This window comes from Fusarium sambucinum, chromosome III (assembly GCF_050947815.1).
Source record: "Fusarium sambucinum isolate potato_lamoka chromosome III, whole genome shotgun sequence".
Taxonomy (NCBI): domain Eukaryota; kingdom Fungi; phylum Ascomycota; class Sordariomycetes; order Hypocreales; family Nectriaceae; genus Fusarium; species Fusarium sambucinum.
In genome coordinates, this window is record NC_139292.1 from 8,256,997 (window position 1) to 8,274,082 (window position 17,086).

The following is a 17,086-nucleotide window of genomic DNA, read 5'->3' on the forward strand; positions in this document are numbered from 1 at the left end:
TTCACGTTGACATACGATGATACGAGTCATATTAGCCCCACTGTGGAGATAAGGATATCATTGATAACACTATCATTCAAAACGTTCCCACGCTATGCTCTTTTCTGCCACTTCGTCTCGATGAACTTAGTCAATCCCCCTTGGCGGAAAAAAGGACTACTGGAGTCTTCCTCGAGCTTGGTTCGACGATTGAGAGTGCTATGTCGTGACTAGGCATCGAGAAATGCTTGAGCTGAGGCTAATTCCTCCTCAGTCGGCATATTGACAACCATCAAGTACAACACATCCTATCTGCAGTCAACCATTGGTCATTAAACACATTTGGATCAGAAAACTTACCTTCTTGAACAAAACGTTCCTGGCTATGTCGCTGGGCCTGTGTGGAAAAAGCGGCTTCCTATTCCACTATATATTTGCCCTACCTCTTGCACCAAATAATATATTTCCCGAAGCTCAGTGCAGGACGCTCATGCGCACATATTATAAAGGAAATAATTGATTATTTTATAAGTAAATAAAATATAAATTAGATAATTATTAACCTATATTATCCCTATAGTGATAACGGGATTTTATAGTTAATCTAGTCCTTATATACCCTGACCTTGTAGTCATCTAGCCACTTGTCCTTGACAATAACCAGTTGAGAAGCCTGAACTTTCTTTAGGTACTCATCTTCCGGAGTATCCTTGTAGTCCTCCCTATCAATATCCACGAATCCCTCCTTTGCAATCGACCGAGGAGTTATCATCAAGGACCGTCCTATGATAGGTGTCAACATATGGAAACTTCAGATGGCAGTTACGATCCTTACCGTTGATGGTCTTATCAGTAGCAATCCGCAACATGCAGCTAGAAACATCCTTCTGCTCGCCAAATTCGACGCCATGATCGATGAGCCATTTTTCATACTCAGCTGTTCGAATAGCACTCTTGATCCAGCATGGCGCAACGTAGTTGATTCGGATGTTTTGCTCATGGCTGGATCTTCGAGCTGTTCTCATAAAACCACGTAGTCCATATTTAGTCGCAGTGTACTCCCAGTTACCCTGTCGCGTGTCAATCAGCTTAGCCTTGATGAAATCTCGGTGGTGACTTACTGGGGAGTCTATCCATGCCACCATACTGCCTGTTATGATGAAGCAACGATCGCGCTCTTCATTAACTGGCTGCTTACGGAAGTAATGAACGGCTAGTTTCCAGGTGTAGAATGTGCCATCTATATTGACCCGGACAATATTGAGGTCAGGCTTTGTTGGCTCGCCTTCGGGATCTAGGTCCTTCAGTCAGTGTCAAACTCATCACGCCCCGGTTGTGCTAGGACCTACCATCCAAGTTCCACAAGCTGTCGCCGGAGCTCCGACTAATGCCAGCATTGGCAATAACAACGTCAACGCTGTTACTAGGACTCTGGCTTTTTGCTTTCTCAAAGACTGTCTTTTGTTGCTCCCAATCTCTGATGTCGCATTTCACGAAAGCGCAGGTTGTGCCACTAGCGTTAAGTTCCGCTTCAATTACATGGCCACGCTCCTCGTTGACATCGGCAAAAGTAACGTAGGCACCAGCGGCGACAAAGTCTCTTACAAAGGCTTCGCCCATACCATTGGCGCCTCCTGTCACAATGACTGACTTCCCCCGCACATTCTCAAGTTGAGGAGTGACTGTGTGATCTATAGGACCATTATAGGAATAACGGTTTATTGTCATGGTGGTGTAAGTGAGTATTGGGAAGCGATGTGTGTATTAGCGTGTGATAAACTGTACAAACGATAGATGAGGAAACTATATCGAGAAAGTGATGGCAAGTATTAAACTAGATATGAAAAGCAAGAACCAAAGCTGCTGGCTTTTCATTTCTCCATAGGAATCATTTTCAAAGGTCGGGTTCGGTTGCGGGTATCGTTTGTCGACCCCGCACTGAGTCTCCGATGTCGATCAACGACCGGCAATTCCAATTGGGGTAGCCGCCGCAGCGCGTGCCAAGCATACACCTTATTGCCGGATGAACTAAGAGTGAGAAGTTGAACGTCGGGAAGCATGTTCGGCTATGAACAGTGATTTCTAGAGGGGACAGTAGCACGTTAGCCCAATACGGTGTTTGCCGAACTGAACGGGAAATCGTTTAGTGCCGCTTAACTGTATGCGACTCCAGAATGAGGTTCTTTGCAAGACTCTTTCGTCCACAGGATATAATGAGTACCTCGGTGAATACTTGAAGTATCACAAGAAGACTCGAACTACCAACGCATTATCTCAATTCACATCACCCAAACAATTCCAATTTATCCACTACAATTGAAGCTCGTCACAGACTGCTACTTTGGAGGAATCATTTCAACTCGTTACCATGCCTGCTTTTGTTGAGTCCCCCGAGACCAAAGCCCAAGCGGCAGTGGATATTTCACGGATACCAGCAACAGAGCTTCCAGAACTTATCATGAAGACAGATGAAATTCGCAATACTACCAATGGTCATAGCACAGACCCCTTCAAGCTCAGCCAAGAGTTTGCGTATACGCCACGCAAGATCAGGGTCATTACCATTGGAGCCGGCTTCTCTGGTCTTCTCATGGCACACAAATTTCAGCACCGCTTCCCTGAGATGGAAGACATTGTAGACCACACTATCTTCGAGGCCCGAAGCGATATTGGCGGCACATGGTTGGCAAACAATTATCCCGGGGTTCAATGCGATGTTCCCGCTCACATTTACGTACGTAGCCTTGACTCATATACACAACTCTATCTAATCATATCTAGGCATTTCCATTTGACCCCAATCCCGACTGGGAGAGGTTCTATGCCAGTGGCGGTGACATCTTATCCTATATGAAAGCAACAGTCAAGAAATGGAACCTCGATCGTGACTTGAGACTCAATACTCGGGTTATCGGGGCAGAGTGGTTGGATGACCTAGGTCAATGGAGAGTTACAGTAGAACATGAGAGTGTCCAAAGAGAGGAATACTGTCACGTATTGATCTCGGCTCAAGGAGTCCTTGTGTAAGTTTATGCCGTGGCGATTGCTTCGTTCAGTACTAACTGTCCAAAGGCACGAATCGTGGCCAAAGATCCCCGGCCTGAAAGACTTCAAGGGCCATACAACCCACTCAGCCAGCTGGGATCATGACTTTGACTACTCCAACAAGCGCATAGCCGTGATCGGTAACGGCTCCTCGGGGATTCAAATCGTTCCCCAGATGGTCAAATTACCTGGCACGGAGGTGACCAACTTCGTCCGAGGTCCAGCCTGGGTTTTCTACCGGGCCCCTCCTTCGAAACACTTGGGTCGAGAGGATAACGATCCCAATCCTCGATATACAGCTCAAGACAAAGAACGATTTCAAGACCCAGAACTTCATCTACAGCACCGCAAGGGAATTATCTCACGAACCAACAAGTCCTTCTATGTCTTTAGAAAGGGAGAGAACAATGAAGCAGGAATGAAGATGGCGGCTGAGCAGATGGCCGAGAAGCTTGGCCACGATCCAGTTCTGTGCTCGAAGTTGATACCAAAGTGGGAATTGGGCTGTCGTCGCATAACGCCAGGTCCGGGATATCTGGAATCGTTCATGAGACCGAACTGCCATCTTACAGATAGTGCTATTACGCAAGTGACAGAGAAAGGTCTTCGGACTGCTGATGGTAAGGAGCACGAGGTGGACGTCAGTAAGTAAACTCGCTTTATCCCCCAGAAGGTGGAAATGCTAACGTGTGTCCCAGTTATCTATGCTACTGGTTTTGATGTCTCATTCCGGCCCCGGTATCCCATTGTTGGCCTCAACAACATCGACCTCCGAGAACAGTGGAAGGAAGACCCCGAAGCATATCTCTCAGTCGCTGTACCATCAATGCCCAATTATTTCATGATGATGGGTCCCAATTGTCTTGGTGGCCATGGTTCACTTGTAGAGTCTCTCAACTGGACAGGCGACTACTTCGTCAAGTGGATCAAGAAGATGGCAACTGAGGACATCAAGTACGTCGTTCCGAAAAAGGAAAAGGTTGATGCCTTTATCAAGTATTGTGATCAAGTCCACAAGACTCTTGTTTGGAGCGGTGGTTGCACGAGTTGGTACAAGAGAGGTAGGGTTGACGGTCGAGTCACGGCTCTTTTTGGTGGCAGTGCTCATCTTTTCAACCGTATGCTTGGGGACATTCGTGCTGAGGACTATGATATCACGTATAATACGTCGAATCCTTTCCGATTTATGGGCAATGGGTTTACGGCTTTTGAGATGGATCCTGAGAGCGATCTGTCTTGGTATGTGGAGAAAGCAGAAACACTTCGATGTTGAGTGACGAATGGCTACGGTATCCATGTTTTAGCTCTCTAGTCTAGATAGTAGAATTTTCAACCCTGTTCTCATCATCAAGAGTTTTATTTAAGAATGTGCATCTTTTTTACAGGACATAATAACCCGAGGCTTGTGTTTGTCATTAAAGAATATCCAAGTCAATAGTTCCAAAGTCAAAGTTGTAGTCAACAAAAGGTTCCAGTAGATCATGATAGCGATTGAGTAAGTCTTCATGGAACACGGCATTCTCCGGCGATGGTAAAGCTGTTGTCGTGGTACCAAACTCATTATCAGCAAGGAGACAATCCGTGATCTTACTCGTCGACCTCGTCACGAATGGAAACAGGAGTACCCAGTTGAAATCGCTGGATGATGAACTTGTATCCCCTCCACTACCAGTGTTGGCAGTAGTCTTAGGTTTGCCAGCATGCATCATAGTTCGAGGCAATGCACGGAGTCGTTCAAATCCTTGTCTTATGACATTCGCAGAAGCCCACATATGCTGGAGCTGGCCAACGGCTTGATCCAAAATGTCTAAACCCTCTTCTGCTTCCTGCGAGAACTGTTTGATTCGAGTTGCTTGTAGAAGTGCAATAAAAGCCGTTCCACAGTACCAGCACGTAATTGCCATTAGAAAACGTGCATTCCCGCGAGATAGAATATCTCTGAGAACTCGAGCGATGCATGACGCTGCCAATATTGCTGGTGGGAGAGCTTGAGGTAGATCTGGGGTCGTTCTTTGAAGATGCATGATGATAATGGCCGTGAGGTAAGGAAGATGCAACTGGTGGACGTCGCGGTCGAAAGATTCTGTACGGCTTGAACCAATCGGAAGCTGAAGGTCTGGTGGTAATGATTGAACCCAGTCAACGAGCTCCTGTCGGAGTTCTTTGGGGAATGGAGAACACGTCGAGTCAACAGGCCTGGACAGCGCTTTGGATATCTTGCCCAATATGCCACATAAACGAACCCAATATAAGAATATTCGGCCTTTCTTTTGAGATGCTGGGTCACTCGGGAAGTCAGACGGTTGAACTTCCTTAATGGTCATGTCCTCTGGACAAATAATACAGGGCTTGCTTTGGCAAAGAGATGTGAGTCTCTCGCGCGCCTGACAAAGGTCAGCATGTTTCCAACATGGGTAAGCAACAATAAACTTACGAAGACGGTCCACCACAGTCTCCTTCGTAAGCTGAGATGAATCTCACTTGATACAGCGGTATTTTCTTTCGGCTCACGATGAATGTTCATCTGCTGCGCATGTCTGATTATCACAGAAGTCCACCACCAAGAAGCATGCCGGTGAGCTGTAGCCGGTGATTGCGGTGCCCACCAGTAAAACATCGAAATAGCCTTTAATGCCGTAAGAATATCCGGCTCCTCGTCTTCATAGAACATCATTCTTGCTTTCTTGTAATAGGTAGCTGGTCCCTCGTGCGGTAATAACGGAGGCTGTATATGGCTCGCAGCAAGCGCAAGAGCATTCGCAAGCATGGGGGATCTCTCCAGTTCGGATGCTAGTGTCTGGCGATCAAGAACGGGACACCAAGGGTAGCAGTACTCGAAGTATGTTTCGGAAAAACTCTGTTGAAGTTCTTGTTGTCTAGGATTTGATGCTGGGTTTCGAAGCTCAAGATTTGCTACGAGCTCTTGTTGTTGGGCGTCGAGTTGGTTCTCGGGCCCGTATACTTGGAGGAATCCTGTGTCAACATCTCCTGCATGACTGCGACCGGCGCCTTCCGTTGGCGATGTGCTCGATTGAGTTTGATGGGTGGCGTCAGGGCGATGCTCAGTTGAGGGAACAGCAAATGCCACGTGTGGTGTCGAGGCAGGTGGAGAGGCTGGTGATTCAATAATGCCATGGTGTACTAGATCATCTTGAAATTCAATATTGGCAATATCAGGCTCTTGTCTACCGTCGTCACCATCATCCACTTGACATTGTTACTGAGGTCCGAGTGACAACAAGGACGAAGGCTGACTCACCACCTGGATTGGCTGCATCAGTCTCAGCATCGCACCCTGTTTGAGTAGACGCTCTACGGCGTTGCTTGCCTCTTCTGGACGGCCTAAGATGGCAGTCCTGGTCTTGGTTATCGCAGTTGGAGCATCTCGCATGGCCTTGCGAGCTTCGACTCTGTTACGCGATGAGCACCCGGCATATCCATTCTCGGCAATGGAGAAACTCACCTGCAGATCGCACTTGATCTTCTTCGAATGACAAAAGAAACAAACAGCTTCAGCACGTTTACGTTTCGGTTGTTGAGTTGTAAAGTGGAGCCAATTGCCGACGAGTTCAGTCATTGCCGAGTGATGGATTTGAACAGTATACAGTGAAGGTAGGGGAACAAATTGAGGGTTGCCGAGATGTACCCCATATATTAAGTTAGCATTGCCCGTAAAGCCGCCCACGGACCCAAGTTAAAGGCCGAGGGTGGTTGCTCAGGATGGGAGGCGGGGAAACTACTCGCTAGCTTGGCGTGTCTCGGCACTGATAAGATAAGCTACGGGGATGGCACATCTCATACTGGGGTTTAGGGTAGTTTGTGTTGTTTTAAATGAAATAAGAGGTTTTCAATATAATATATTTAATATCGTCTGAGCATTTCTAGCATTGCAACTATCCGTGATTTAGATAAATTTTACCACTAGTTTTATATGTGCAACTTTTTTTTCTTCAAATGTAGGCGGCAACCTTTTGGAAGTCTGGAATACAAATAACTGCCTGTGGAGTGCAACGTTCCAAAGCAAATGCAGTTGATTGAATGGCTTAGGTTCGGATTATATTCTGCCGAGCATCCGTTGATAAGATAACACCTCAATCCCAACAATCAACGTCATTCCTTCAAAGATAAACCCACAGAAGATAAAGACCCATTATTTCTAGGAATCCAGAGCACCCCTTGCAAGTTGATCATCACCGGATTGCATAACATCAACATCACAGTCAGGTCAAGATCGTATAACACTTTCAATTGAACAGCATCTAAATCAAGCATAAGAGTAGATATTCAAGACCAAGCTTATCATTAAACAGGATTACAGAATGTAGCGGAATTGCATGTTCTGACTTGCATATTAGTAGTTGCTTATCACGAGGGATGAATGTACTGACCTTCTTGTCGGTGAGATCATCTTCATACGCATGATCAAATCCTTCCATGATACCAGCCTTGTCGCGACTCTTGTTAGTCCACATACACATGAGACGATATGCAATTGCCAACAAGGCAGCAACAATAGCCGTCACAACCACGACAATAAATCCTGGTACATATCGAGGCGCGTCTTCCTTCTTGAAGCACAGGGGCCCAACAAAATTACCTGCGGTGATGTTAGTTGGCTTTTTCCAAGAGACATGAATGTTTGCTTACCCAGACAGTAGCCGATATAGAGACCAGAAGAAGCGATGGAACGTTTTGTATAGCCTGCTGTATTGGCAATTTGCAGACCCATAAGCACAGCATAGCCACCACCGACAGAGGGAAGAATATACACTGCAAAGAGAAGTGCACCAGTTGCCGATTGAGGAAGAAGCCATAGAAGAAGAGAAGCCAGAATTGTGCCGAGCTGAGCAACAAAGACTAAATACGTTCTGATGTTCTTGTATCGGTAGGCAAGGTAGGGCATCAGCAGTTGAAGAGTTCCTGCATACAGACCGCAGGGCATCATAAGCAGCAATGAGTTAAGAGTGCTAAACCCAAATCCGTTGATGATGATAGGAACAAATGTAGAGATGGGCGCATTTGCAATCATTGACAAAAAGGCAATAGCGAAAACAGCCCAGAATTTGGTGTCCAGCAAAAGCTCCCAAATCTGGGCTACCTTAAGGTGGGTGTTTCGGACTCCGGAATTGTTGGACTTGAGTCGAGCGACGAGGATATATCGCTCTCTTTCGTTAAAGCCCTTGGCTCGAACTGGGTCCGGAGGTAAGACGAAGACTAGTATGATGCCCCAGACGATGGTGAGAGAACCGGCGAAATAGTACATATATCTCCAAGAAGAAACACCGCCATTGAGGAGACCGAACCCATAGTTGATGAGGGGGGAGATGATTGAGACATAGCCAGTACAGCTGTACCAGATACTGTTCTTCAAGTCAGTATACATATACTGCTAATGGATGCAAGTTCTTACCCCATTCGCATAGCTTGTTCATTCTTCTTGTAAAAGCTCCCCTAAAGATATTAGTGTGTGGGAAATGATCGACAGACATACTACTTACGACGATCATCATAAACATTGGGCTGATGCCACTTTCCAAGAACCCAAGAAAGAATCGCTGCGTATAGAGGGTCTTGTAATCCTTACATAACACCGTCAAGATAAGACAAACACCCCAGATTGTAACAATGCCAGAAGCAACTCGTTCGATCGGGTATCGCTGGGCAAGCATCATGGTGGGATAAGCTCCCACAATGAAGCCAAGGTAAAAGATGGATGCTGACATGGCGTATCGATCTCCGCTAAGAAGACCCAAGTCTTGTCTCAGTCCGAACAAAGCCTGGCAATCATGAGTTAGTGACGATCAGGTTATCATACACAAGAACATACCGCTTGAGAAAGCATGGCCTTGTCGTAATACTGCAACATGTACGTTGCACAGAGAACAGGCATAAGTCTCCAATCAATCTTGCGACGCAACTTCTTCTCCTCTTCATCCGTCCACATCTCATCGCCCTGATAGGCCGCTAGAACTTTCATGGCCTCATCCTTATGGACGGTGTCAACCGTTTTGTTCGGCTGTATCTCAGCCATGCCTTCATCGTGATTGATAGTAGGTCCCTTTTCAGAGCCGGACATTGTTGATGTTGTGTTTGTTGATGAGTTAATAATTGTCACATTTCGAGTGCCAGGGCTGGATACTTATGTCGGATCCTCGCAGGATCGTTAAACAGGGATAACCTGGGGTAGCGGTATGGCAATCCGGGGTACGGGGAAAAGATGGAGTTGTGGTACTGTGGTTGTGGCTGGGCGGCCTTACCCGACCAAGGTTACCGAAATGTTTGCCGAAGACCTGGACTCGGCGCTAATTTCCTGATCGCGGGCGCCACTTCTTGATGTCTGGCCGTAATCGCGACTCTGTATTTGTTCAACTTCAATTGACGGTATTTCATTGCAGGTTACAATTCTACCCAACCAATTCTTAGCTATCCACAGGAAAACCACCATGAAGCTTAGCACGCGTTTCGAAATCCCCAGTGGAGAGGCGATGCGAGCTGTCAAGCTCATCAATCCCGTTAATTTCGGCCCAGCAATTCTTGAGAGGTTCATGGCGCCTCCAGTCCCAGGTCTTGAGACATTCAAGACATCGCCGTCGTTATCATTCCTCCTCGAACACAAGTCCGGCCAAAAACTCGTTTTTGACTTGGGAATTCGGAAAGATTATGAAAATTATGCACCGTCTATTGTCAAGTATCTTCCAACTACGAAATACAATATTGAGGTAGCAGGTAATGTCGCCGATATTTTACAGGAGCATAATGTCCCTCTGGAAGATATTGAAGCTGTGATATGGAGGTCAGTAATCTTCGGTGCACCGAAAAGAGTCTAGGGTGTCCATGTTACTGAAGCCTTGTAGTCATTGGCATTGGGACCACATTGGCGATCCGTCCACATTTCCGCAGCGAACGGATCTCGTTGTCGGCCCCGGCTTCAAGAAAGCGATGCTTCCAGGTGCTCCGGCCAATCCGGAATCCCCCATCCAAGAAAAGGATTACGCGTATGTTTATTGAGAGCTTTACCAATGAATCAATGTTAACAGGTACTAGTGACCGTAATCTACGAGAGATTAGTTTCGAAGGACCAAACTCACTCAAGATTGGCCAGTTCCCCGCCTCTGACTATTTCGGAGATGGGTCATTTTATCTACTTGATAGCCCTGGTCATGCTGTAGGCCATCTCTGTGGCCTGGCCAGGACGACTATTAATCCGGATACGTTCGTTCTCATGGGCGGAGATGTCTGCCATTACGCTGGTATCTTCCGACCGTCTGAGTATCTTCCAATCCCAGAGACTATCTCCCCACACCCTTGTCATCCAAAAGAAGACAGTTTTCTCTGCCCTGGCGAAGCATTCGCACGTCTGCAGAAGTCACGGGGAAGGAAACCAACCGATAGTCTGTTTGACTTGACCTTCGGCTTGGATCTAGAACTCGCCACCAAAACCACTAGGCAACTACAAGAGTTGGACTGTAACGAGAACATCTTTGTTATTGTGGCTCATGACTCTACAGTCCGTGACGGTGTACCGCATTTTCCGCAAAGTCTAAATAATTGGAAAGCTCAAGGGTTCGGTCAAGGATTGAAATGGGCGTTCCTCCGTGATTTGGAGAATTATTGGAAAGCCGAGGGTTTGTTGTAGACAGCCACGTATGTAGCTTGGAACAAATATACACTAGCGTCACATCACCCCCATTGACTAGTGCACGATTCTTCATCATTAGTAGCTATATTAAGTTGCCGAAAAACGGATACGTCTCGGCTATGCTGCCAACTGACCACGAGGATGTTCGGCTATGTGATGGCTATCCTATTTGGGAAAAGCTTGACTTTTCACGATACAGTATCTCGGTTGCATAATGGCCTAGATCTTGTCCCCGGATCAGAGAACGCGGGGTTAACAAGGGTTTTGCGGGGTGTTTTATTAACATGAGTTACGACGACACTTTTCTTTGCTTAAATCATTCAATTTGACACATTGTCTTGTGATTACAGAACCATTAACGTCTTCTATTGTTTCTGTTTACGCTGTCTCTTCGGCCTTCCCAATCCTATCACTTTATACACAGAAACGTTACAATGCCTTCTGCGCATCCAGTCCGTGATGATGCTTTTGGAGCACCAAGCAATGACTTGGACTATGATGTTCTCATAATCGGTGCTGGGCTCAGCGGAATCCTCAGCCTTTACCGTATGCGAGAGCTCGGTTTGAAAGCACGAGTAATTGAGGCTGGGTCTGCTGAAGGCGGAACTTGGTTCTGGTGAGTAACTTCATGCATTGAGATATACAATGACTTTCAGCTAAAGTCAATACAGGAATAGATACCCCGGAGCACGATTCGACTCTGAAAGTTATTCGTACATCTTCTCATTTTCACAAGAGGTTCTTGATGAATGGAACTGGACAGAACATTTCGCCCCTCAACCAGAAACACTTCGGTATATCCAGTATCTCACATCCAAGTTCGACCTCAAGCGCGACATGCAATTCAACACGCGCGTCAAGTCAGCGAAATTTCAAGAAGATACTTCTTCATGGCTGCTGGAAGATGAAGATGGATCCCATTACACATGCCGGTACCTCATCACAGCGATGGGTATCTTGAACAAGCCGACATTACCCAACATTCCCGGTGTTCGAGACTTCAAAGGCGAGTCCTGGCATACGGCAAGATGGCCCAGTGATGCCTCCAGTCTTATTGGAAAACGAGTCGGTATCATTGGCACAGGTGCAACAGCCATTCAGACCATCCAAGCAATCTCTGACAAGGTTGGGCACCTAACGATATTTCAACGAACTCCCAACTGGACAGCCCCCTTGAGAAATACAAAGATTAGTCCCGAGGAGATGCAAGAAATTCGCAAGAGATACCCAGAAATCTTCCGCCAATGTCTCGAGTCGTATTCATGCTTTATCCATGTGAGCGATCCAAAGAGCATCTTCTCTATGACAGAAGAAGAACGCCAAGAACACTGGGAGAAGCTTTATGCTTTGCCTGGATTTGCCAAGGTTCTCAGTATCTCGTCCGATGTATTCACAGATCACAAGGCAAATGAGCTGTATAGCAAGTTTCACGCAGACAAGATTCGCTCAAGAGTCAATGATCCAGTGGTTGCTGAAAAGTTGATACCGAAGAATCATGGCTTCGGTACAAGACGAGTCCCTCTGGAGAGTGGCTATTTAGAGGTCTTCAATCAACCCAATGTCAAGTTGGTGGATATTAGAGAAGATCCGATTTCCCAGATCACAGAAACCGGTGTTCAGACGGGTGACGAGCTTCATGAGCTTGATATTCTCATCTACGCTACCGGATTCGATGCTGTCACTGGTTCTTTCAATGCCGTAGATATCCAAGGTCGCGATAACAACAAGTTGAAAGATTGTTGGGCCGACGGAATCAAGACATTCCTCGGTCTTACAGTCAAGGACTTTCCTAACATGTTTATGATCATGGGACCACACCAAATGTTTGGCAACATCCCAAGGTACGCTTACTCTCAACACATATCTATACAAATTTACTGACAACCGTATTCTTATAGGTCAATCGAATATGCCGCTGACTGGGTCGCTGAGTTTATCCATTATGCCCGCGACAATAAAGTCACTTATGTGGAAGCGACTGACAAAGGTATGGAGGACTGGACGCAGCACGTGCATGACTGCGGCGAAGGATTATTGGCTAATGAGGTTGACTCTTGGATGACTGGGGTAAACAAGAACTTGGCCCACAAGCAGAAGCGGTCCATGACACGATACAACGGGCCAGCCCCGGGATATCGAAGGAGATGTGATGAAGTCAAGGCTCGGGAGTACTCGGATTTTATAATGAGGCATAATTAGAGGTTGGAAGAAATTGATACATGTATTTTTTTTTGAGTCTCGTTGAATAAGTCTTGTCAAATTGGCACTAGGACGTTTTAACCTCGAATTTCAAAGAAGGGTCAGGGCTTGAGATTGCCCATTTGATCCCTTCTTCCATGACTCTATCCCATCGCTTTGACTCACTTATCTGCTCCCCATAGCGGCGAAAACCATGAGGCAAGCCCCTGAAAACGTGTATATCCGTAGGGACCCTAAAAGAAGAGTTGTTAGAAACCGGTTAACAAAGCTATCGGTGGTGATCTTACCCTGCCTCAGCCAGCTTCTTTCCATAAAGCAAGCCTTCGTCTCTCAACGGATCAAGGCCAGCTATACCCAGTACTGTAGGTGGTAACCCCTTTACTTGTAAGATTGAGGCATTTCCAGTGTTCAACCGAAGATCGGTATCGTTAGAAGCAGAGAGCGGAAACTTAAGTAGTCCAGTAAAGAACTCAACGACCTTCTTGGAAAGAATAGGAGCATGTTCGTTCTCAATGTATGAGGACACAGAGGGGTCTTTAAGCTGTTCAAGTTGAGTCTGGTATTGTTCCGATTGAACCAATGCGGGAATCATGAGGATTTGTCCAGCGATCTTGGGATTTGGAAGTATGTCGGGAGAAGACACATTTTGTTTCAGAGCCAGAGCAGCTGCAAGTTGAGCACCAGCTGAGATACCCCCTACCAGTACCTGATCAGGATTACCAAAAAGCTTATCGATGTGATTGTGTACCCAATAGAAGGCATCTTCGACGTCATTCCAGGCTGTGGGATATATTGCATCGGGTGTGTGTCGGTAGTTGACATTGAAAACTATTGCTCCTGCACCGAGTGCAATTCGCGTAGATATTGCGTCTTCTGACGATAAAGAACCGAACAAATAGCCTCCTCCATGAAGGTGGATGTAAATAGGAAGGCGAGTGTTTGCCTCGGCATCTACTGGTCTATAGCTGCGCGCCTCTAGAATAGTCCCGTCTCTTGCCAGAATATCATGATCCGTCAGTCTAATAGATGCAGCTAGTAGTTTCATGCCCCTGGCCGAGATTTCCTCGCGGCCTTGGTTGACTACCCTTTGTTGCTCATAGATATCCGCGAAAGTAGGAGGAGAAGGTAGGCTTGCTTCGACTGCAAGCCATTCTCCCGATTTGCCGCCGTATTCGGAGAAGTCGCACATGTCGATTGGCGATGATTTTGCAAGTTGAATGGCGCAGAGGTGTTTTCATCAGCGTGTTTTTTCCTCTGATGCGGGCTTTCCAGTCAGCAACAGTTAGTTAGTCCATTGCGCAATCACTCCAATTGGACCTCGGCCCAACCGTATAACTTGAGGTCGGAGTTGGGTCCGGGAATGCCTAATCGGGATAACCGCTGTATTCAATACCGAGAATTGCCATAAACTACAGAAAGTGTACAACATGGTGGCAAAAAGATATGAAGAATAAATTCCAATAGTATCTATTACCTTATCGCTTCCAGTAATACTCAAACAAAATTGATCATCACATAATGGCCTCGGAAATACCAATTGATCCTCCCTCTCGATCACTAAAAGACAAAGTCGCCATCGTCACTGGCGCCGGTTGTTTTGGAGATGGAATCGGCAATGGTCGAGCAATCTCAATCATGCTGGCAGATGAGGGCTGCAGTGTGATATGTCTTGACATGAACTTGGAGTGGGCTACCAAAACAGCTGAAATGGCCAATCGAAAATCAGATCAAAAGAACGCAATTCCAGCTCAAGGAGATGTTACAGTTGCAAGCGACTGCGAAAAAGTTGTTGCATTAGCCCTTGATAGATTCGGACAGCTGGATATACTTGTCAACAATGTCGGAATAGCAGGGGCGTCAGGAACAGCAATTGATGTTGACATGGCTGGTTGGGCAGTAGGCCTCGAAGTCAATGTGTCAAGCATGGTTTTGATGGCAAAGTACGCTATACCAGCTATGACCACCAACTCTGGAGAGATCAAGGGATCTATAGTCAACATGGGGAGCGTGGCTGGCCTGAAGGGCGGAACACCGCATCTTCTCTACCCAACTGCTAAAGGCGCTGTTGTCAACATGACACGAGCCATGGCGGCACATCACGCCCCAGATGGTATTAGAGTCAACTGTGTTTGTCCTGGAGTAAGTGTATTGAACCCAGAAACTACGATACTGCTAACTCTTCAAGATGCTTTATACCCCAATGATGTATGCGAAAGGAATGACGGACGAGGCCAGGGAAGCGAGAAAGGCACGAAGCTTACTGGGAACAGAGGGTACAGGATGGGATGCGGCTTGTGCTGTTGTGTTTCTGGCAAGTAATCATGCTAGGTGGATCACGGGAGCCATCTTGCCAGTAGATGCTGGAACTACTGCAGCCGTTGGAACGAGTTTACCAGCAAGTGCAAGTGTAAATGGATGAACACGACATAGTTACGTTACCATGGCCTCTTTCCAATAGATCAGGCTATTCATGAAGTAAAGCAACCCGTGACTTAATCTTGCCTTCTCCTAGCTCTTCCAGAACTTGCTCAAACTCCAGAATCTTTCGTGTCTCAACACGGGGCCTGATATGCCCAGCTGCAATAAGGTCAAGAACTTGCTTTAGGTCTTGCACTTGGGCGCCATAAGAAAAGATGAATGACAGCCTCTTTCTTGTACCAATCTTCATGTGAATGGTGTTTTCTGTATCAAGAGTTCCGATGCAAAGTAGCTTGCCACCACGACGAACTGAATTTGTTAATCGAAGTGATGAAGTCAAAAGGATAAACTTACCAATGTGTTGAGCATCTTCAAATGTTTGATGAGTGCCAACAAAATCGAAAACAGTATCGATTTTACCCGAAAGACAATTTTCTAGGATAAAATCCTGAGGAGACTTTCCAATCGGAACAATATCGCTAGACGGAATGCCTAGATGTTCTGCTTCATCAAGAAGGTCTTGTCGTATATCCGAAACGATGACTCTAGCTCCAACGTATAACAGTATCTGAAGGGCGTTGAACCCAAGGCCACCTAGACCAAAAAGAAAGACAGTCTCTTTCTTTTTGACTTCACCTCTTCTCATGATGGCGTGGTATGCAGTACTCACAGCATCTGTAGCTACAGAAGCCTCCGCTGGCGTGACGCCTAACAAGATGTCAGTCACAAAACTATCGAGTGTGTGCTTAGATACTTACCCCTCGGAACCCTTACCACACCCCGTATATCTACCACTGCGTAGGGTGCATAAAAGCCATCCTGACCAATCCCGGAGTGATGTCCTCTTTCACATAGTTGTGACAAGTCGCGGGAACATTCGGGGCAATTGTCTTCTCCGCAGCCGGGGACTGCATGAAGAGCTACAATGTCACCCTCGAGATATTATCAGTATTTGCATTCATGCCGTGGGGCTCTGGCCTTACCACTTTGATCTTATCAGTTTGCACAGCGCTGCCTAATTCAATGACCTGACCACAGCCCTCGTGTCCCTGCATCATCAGCGATGGTCGTATATGTGTGTATCATGACCATACCAGAATATACTTTTCTTCAAACCAAGACGCTTGTTTGTCTATAGTGAGTAGCGAATGATCACTCCGACAAACTGATGACGGTTAACTTTGGATCCACGCTGGGGGAGAAGTTGCTCTTACCACCGGATGCGAGCATTTTGCAAAGGATTCCACTGGGAGACAGACTGGGAACAGGGACTTCTTCGTAAACCTCAATCATGTTAGGAACATGGGTTTATGTTTAGCGATTCCCACGTACTGGTTTTGGGCTTCCTCGATGTTTTCTCCAAGCATACATCATTGTGGGAAGCTCTGATGTTGGCATTATTAACAGAAATGCGAGTTACAGATTATTGGAATATTAAGTTAACCGACTGCAAGCTCAAATACACTATTTTTATACCTCGAAAATATTCGTTTTCCCTATTGTCACTTTGTGCCATTGTGGTCAGGTTGATTGACTCGTTCTATGCCGAGGTAGAATTGTAGGCATGCCATTGGCTGGTAAGCCAGGTCGAAACCGCGGGGAAGGTGGGATACCTATCGGTTATCCATTTCAGGACTAGCACCAGTAACAATTATGGTCACATATCCAGTGACTTCGACTGCGGCTTTCGGGCTTGGAGGATCAAACCCCGACGAGGGAGTGCATTGGCCCTTCATATCTCAGCGATCTAGACAATGTTGCACATGTTTTCTAGTCCCCTGTCAGTCTTGGTTATACAATCAGACC

At 46.4% G+C, this 17,086-nt stretch overlaps 9 protein-coding genes across 9 annotated transcripts; 4 read left to right on the top strand and 5 right to left on the bottom strand.

The window, feature by feature from the left end:
* Window positions 1–583: 583 nt before the first annotated feature.
* FSST1_012974 (uncharacterized protein) lies at window positions 584–1,707 on the bottom strand (the record flags this gene model as incomplete). The annotated part of the gene is made up of 4 exons (XM_083236247.1): window positions 584–762; window positions 815–1,049; window positions 1,101–1,273; window positions 1,329–1,707. 4 exons carry the CDS (start codon window positions 1,705–1,707, stop codon window positions 584–586), a joined length of 966 nt encoding a protein of 321 aa, XP_083082670.1.
* Window positions 1,708–2,347: 640 nt separating this feature from the next.
* On the top strand, window positions 2,348–4,297 carry FSST1_012975 (flavin-containing monooxygenase; the record flags this gene model as incomplete). The annotated part of the gene is made up of 4 exons (XM_083236248.1): window positions 2,348–2,713; window positions 2,761–3,002; window positions 3,052–3,668; window positions 3,723–4,297. 4 exons carry the CDS (start codon window positions 2,348–2,350, stop codon window positions 4,295–4,297), a joined length of 1,800 nt encoding a protein of 599 aa, XP_083082671.1.
* A 142-nt stretch (window positions 4,298–4,439) lies between these two features.
* Window positions 4,440–6,601, bottom strand: FSST1_012976 (fungal specific transcription factor domain-containing protein; the record flags this gene model as incomplete). Its single annotated transcript, XM_083236249.1, has 3 exons — window positions 4,440–5,408; window positions 5,459–6,231; window positions 6,280–6,601. The coding sequence occupies 3 exons, from the start codon at window positions 6,599–6,601 to the stop codon at window positions 4,440–4,442; spliced, it is 2,064 nt and encodes a 687-aa protein (XP_083082672.1).
* A 735-nt stretch (window positions 6,602–7,336) lies between these two features.
* On the bottom strand, window positions 7,337–9,100 carry FSST1_012977 (uncharacterized protein; the record flags this gene model as incomplete). Its single annotated transcript, XM_083236250.1, has 6 exons — window positions 7,337–7,363; window positions 7,413–7,621; window positions 7,672–8,384; window positions 8,435–8,475; window positions 8,523–8,801; window positions 8,852–9,100. The coding sequence occupies 6 exons, from the start codon at window positions 9,098–9,100 to the stop codon at window positions 7,337–7,339; spliced, it is 1,518 nt and encodes a 505-aa protein (XP_083082673.1).
* A 367-nt stretch (window positions 9,101–9,467) lies between these two features.
* On the top strand, window positions 9,468–10,660 carry FSST1_012978 (beta-lactamase-like protein; the record flags this gene model as incomplete). The annotated part of the gene is made up of 3 exons (XM_083236252.1): window positions 9,468–9,817; window positions 9,879–10,019; window positions 10,069–10,660. The coding sequence occupies 3 exons, from the start codon at window positions 9,468–9,470 to the stop codon at window positions 10,658–10,660; spliced, it is 1,083 nt and encodes a 360-aa protein (XP_083082674.1).
* Window positions 10,661–11,097: 437 nt separating this feature from the next.
* FSST1_012979 (flavin-containing monooxygenase) lies at window positions 11,098–12,862 on the top strand (the record flags this gene model as incomplete). The annotated part of the gene is made up of 3 exons (XM_083236253.1): window positions 11,098–11,279; window positions 11,335–12,504; window positions 12,562–12,862. 3 exons carry the CDS (start codon window positions 11,098–11,100, stop codon window positions 12,860–12,862), a joined length of 1,653 nt encoding a protein of 550 aa, XP_083082675.1.
* Window positions 12,863–12,929: 67 nt separating this feature from the next.
* Window positions 12,930–14,051, bottom strand: FSST1_012980 (Alpha/Beta hydrolase protein; the record flags this gene model as incomplete). The annotated part of the gene is made up of 2 exons (XM_083236254.1): window positions 12,930–13,095; window positions 13,150–14,051. 2 exons carry the CDS (start codon window positions 14,049–14,051, stop codon window positions 12,930–12,932), a joined length of 1,068 nt encoding a protein of 355 aa, XP_083082676.1.
* A 329-nt stretch (window positions 14,052–14,380) lies between these two features.
* FSST1_012981 (SDR family NAD(P)-dependent oxidoreductase) lies at window positions 14,381–15,281 on the top strand (the record flags this gene model as incomplete). Its single annotated transcript, XM_083236255.1, has 2 exons — window positions 14,381–15,001; window positions 15,048–15,281. 2 exons carry the CDS (start codon window positions 14,381–14,383, stop codon window positions 15,279–15,281), a joined length of 855 nt encoding a protein of 284 aa, XP_083082677.1.
* Window positions 15,282–15,326: 45 nt separating this feature from the next.
* FSST1_012982 (zinc-binding dehydrogenase) lies at window positions 15,327–16,678 on the bottom strand (the record flags this gene model as incomplete). The annotated part of the gene is made up of 7 exons (XM_083236256.1): window positions 15,327–15,589; window positions 15,635–15,988; window positions 16,039–16,213; window positions 16,264–16,329; window positions 16,375–16,445; window positions 16,495–16,564; window positions 16,613–16,678. 7 exons carry the CDS (start codon window positions 16,676–16,678, stop codon window positions 15,327–15,329), a joined length of 1,065 nt encoding a protein of 354 aa, XP_083082678.1.
* Window positions 16,679–17,086: the final 408 nt, after the last annotated feature.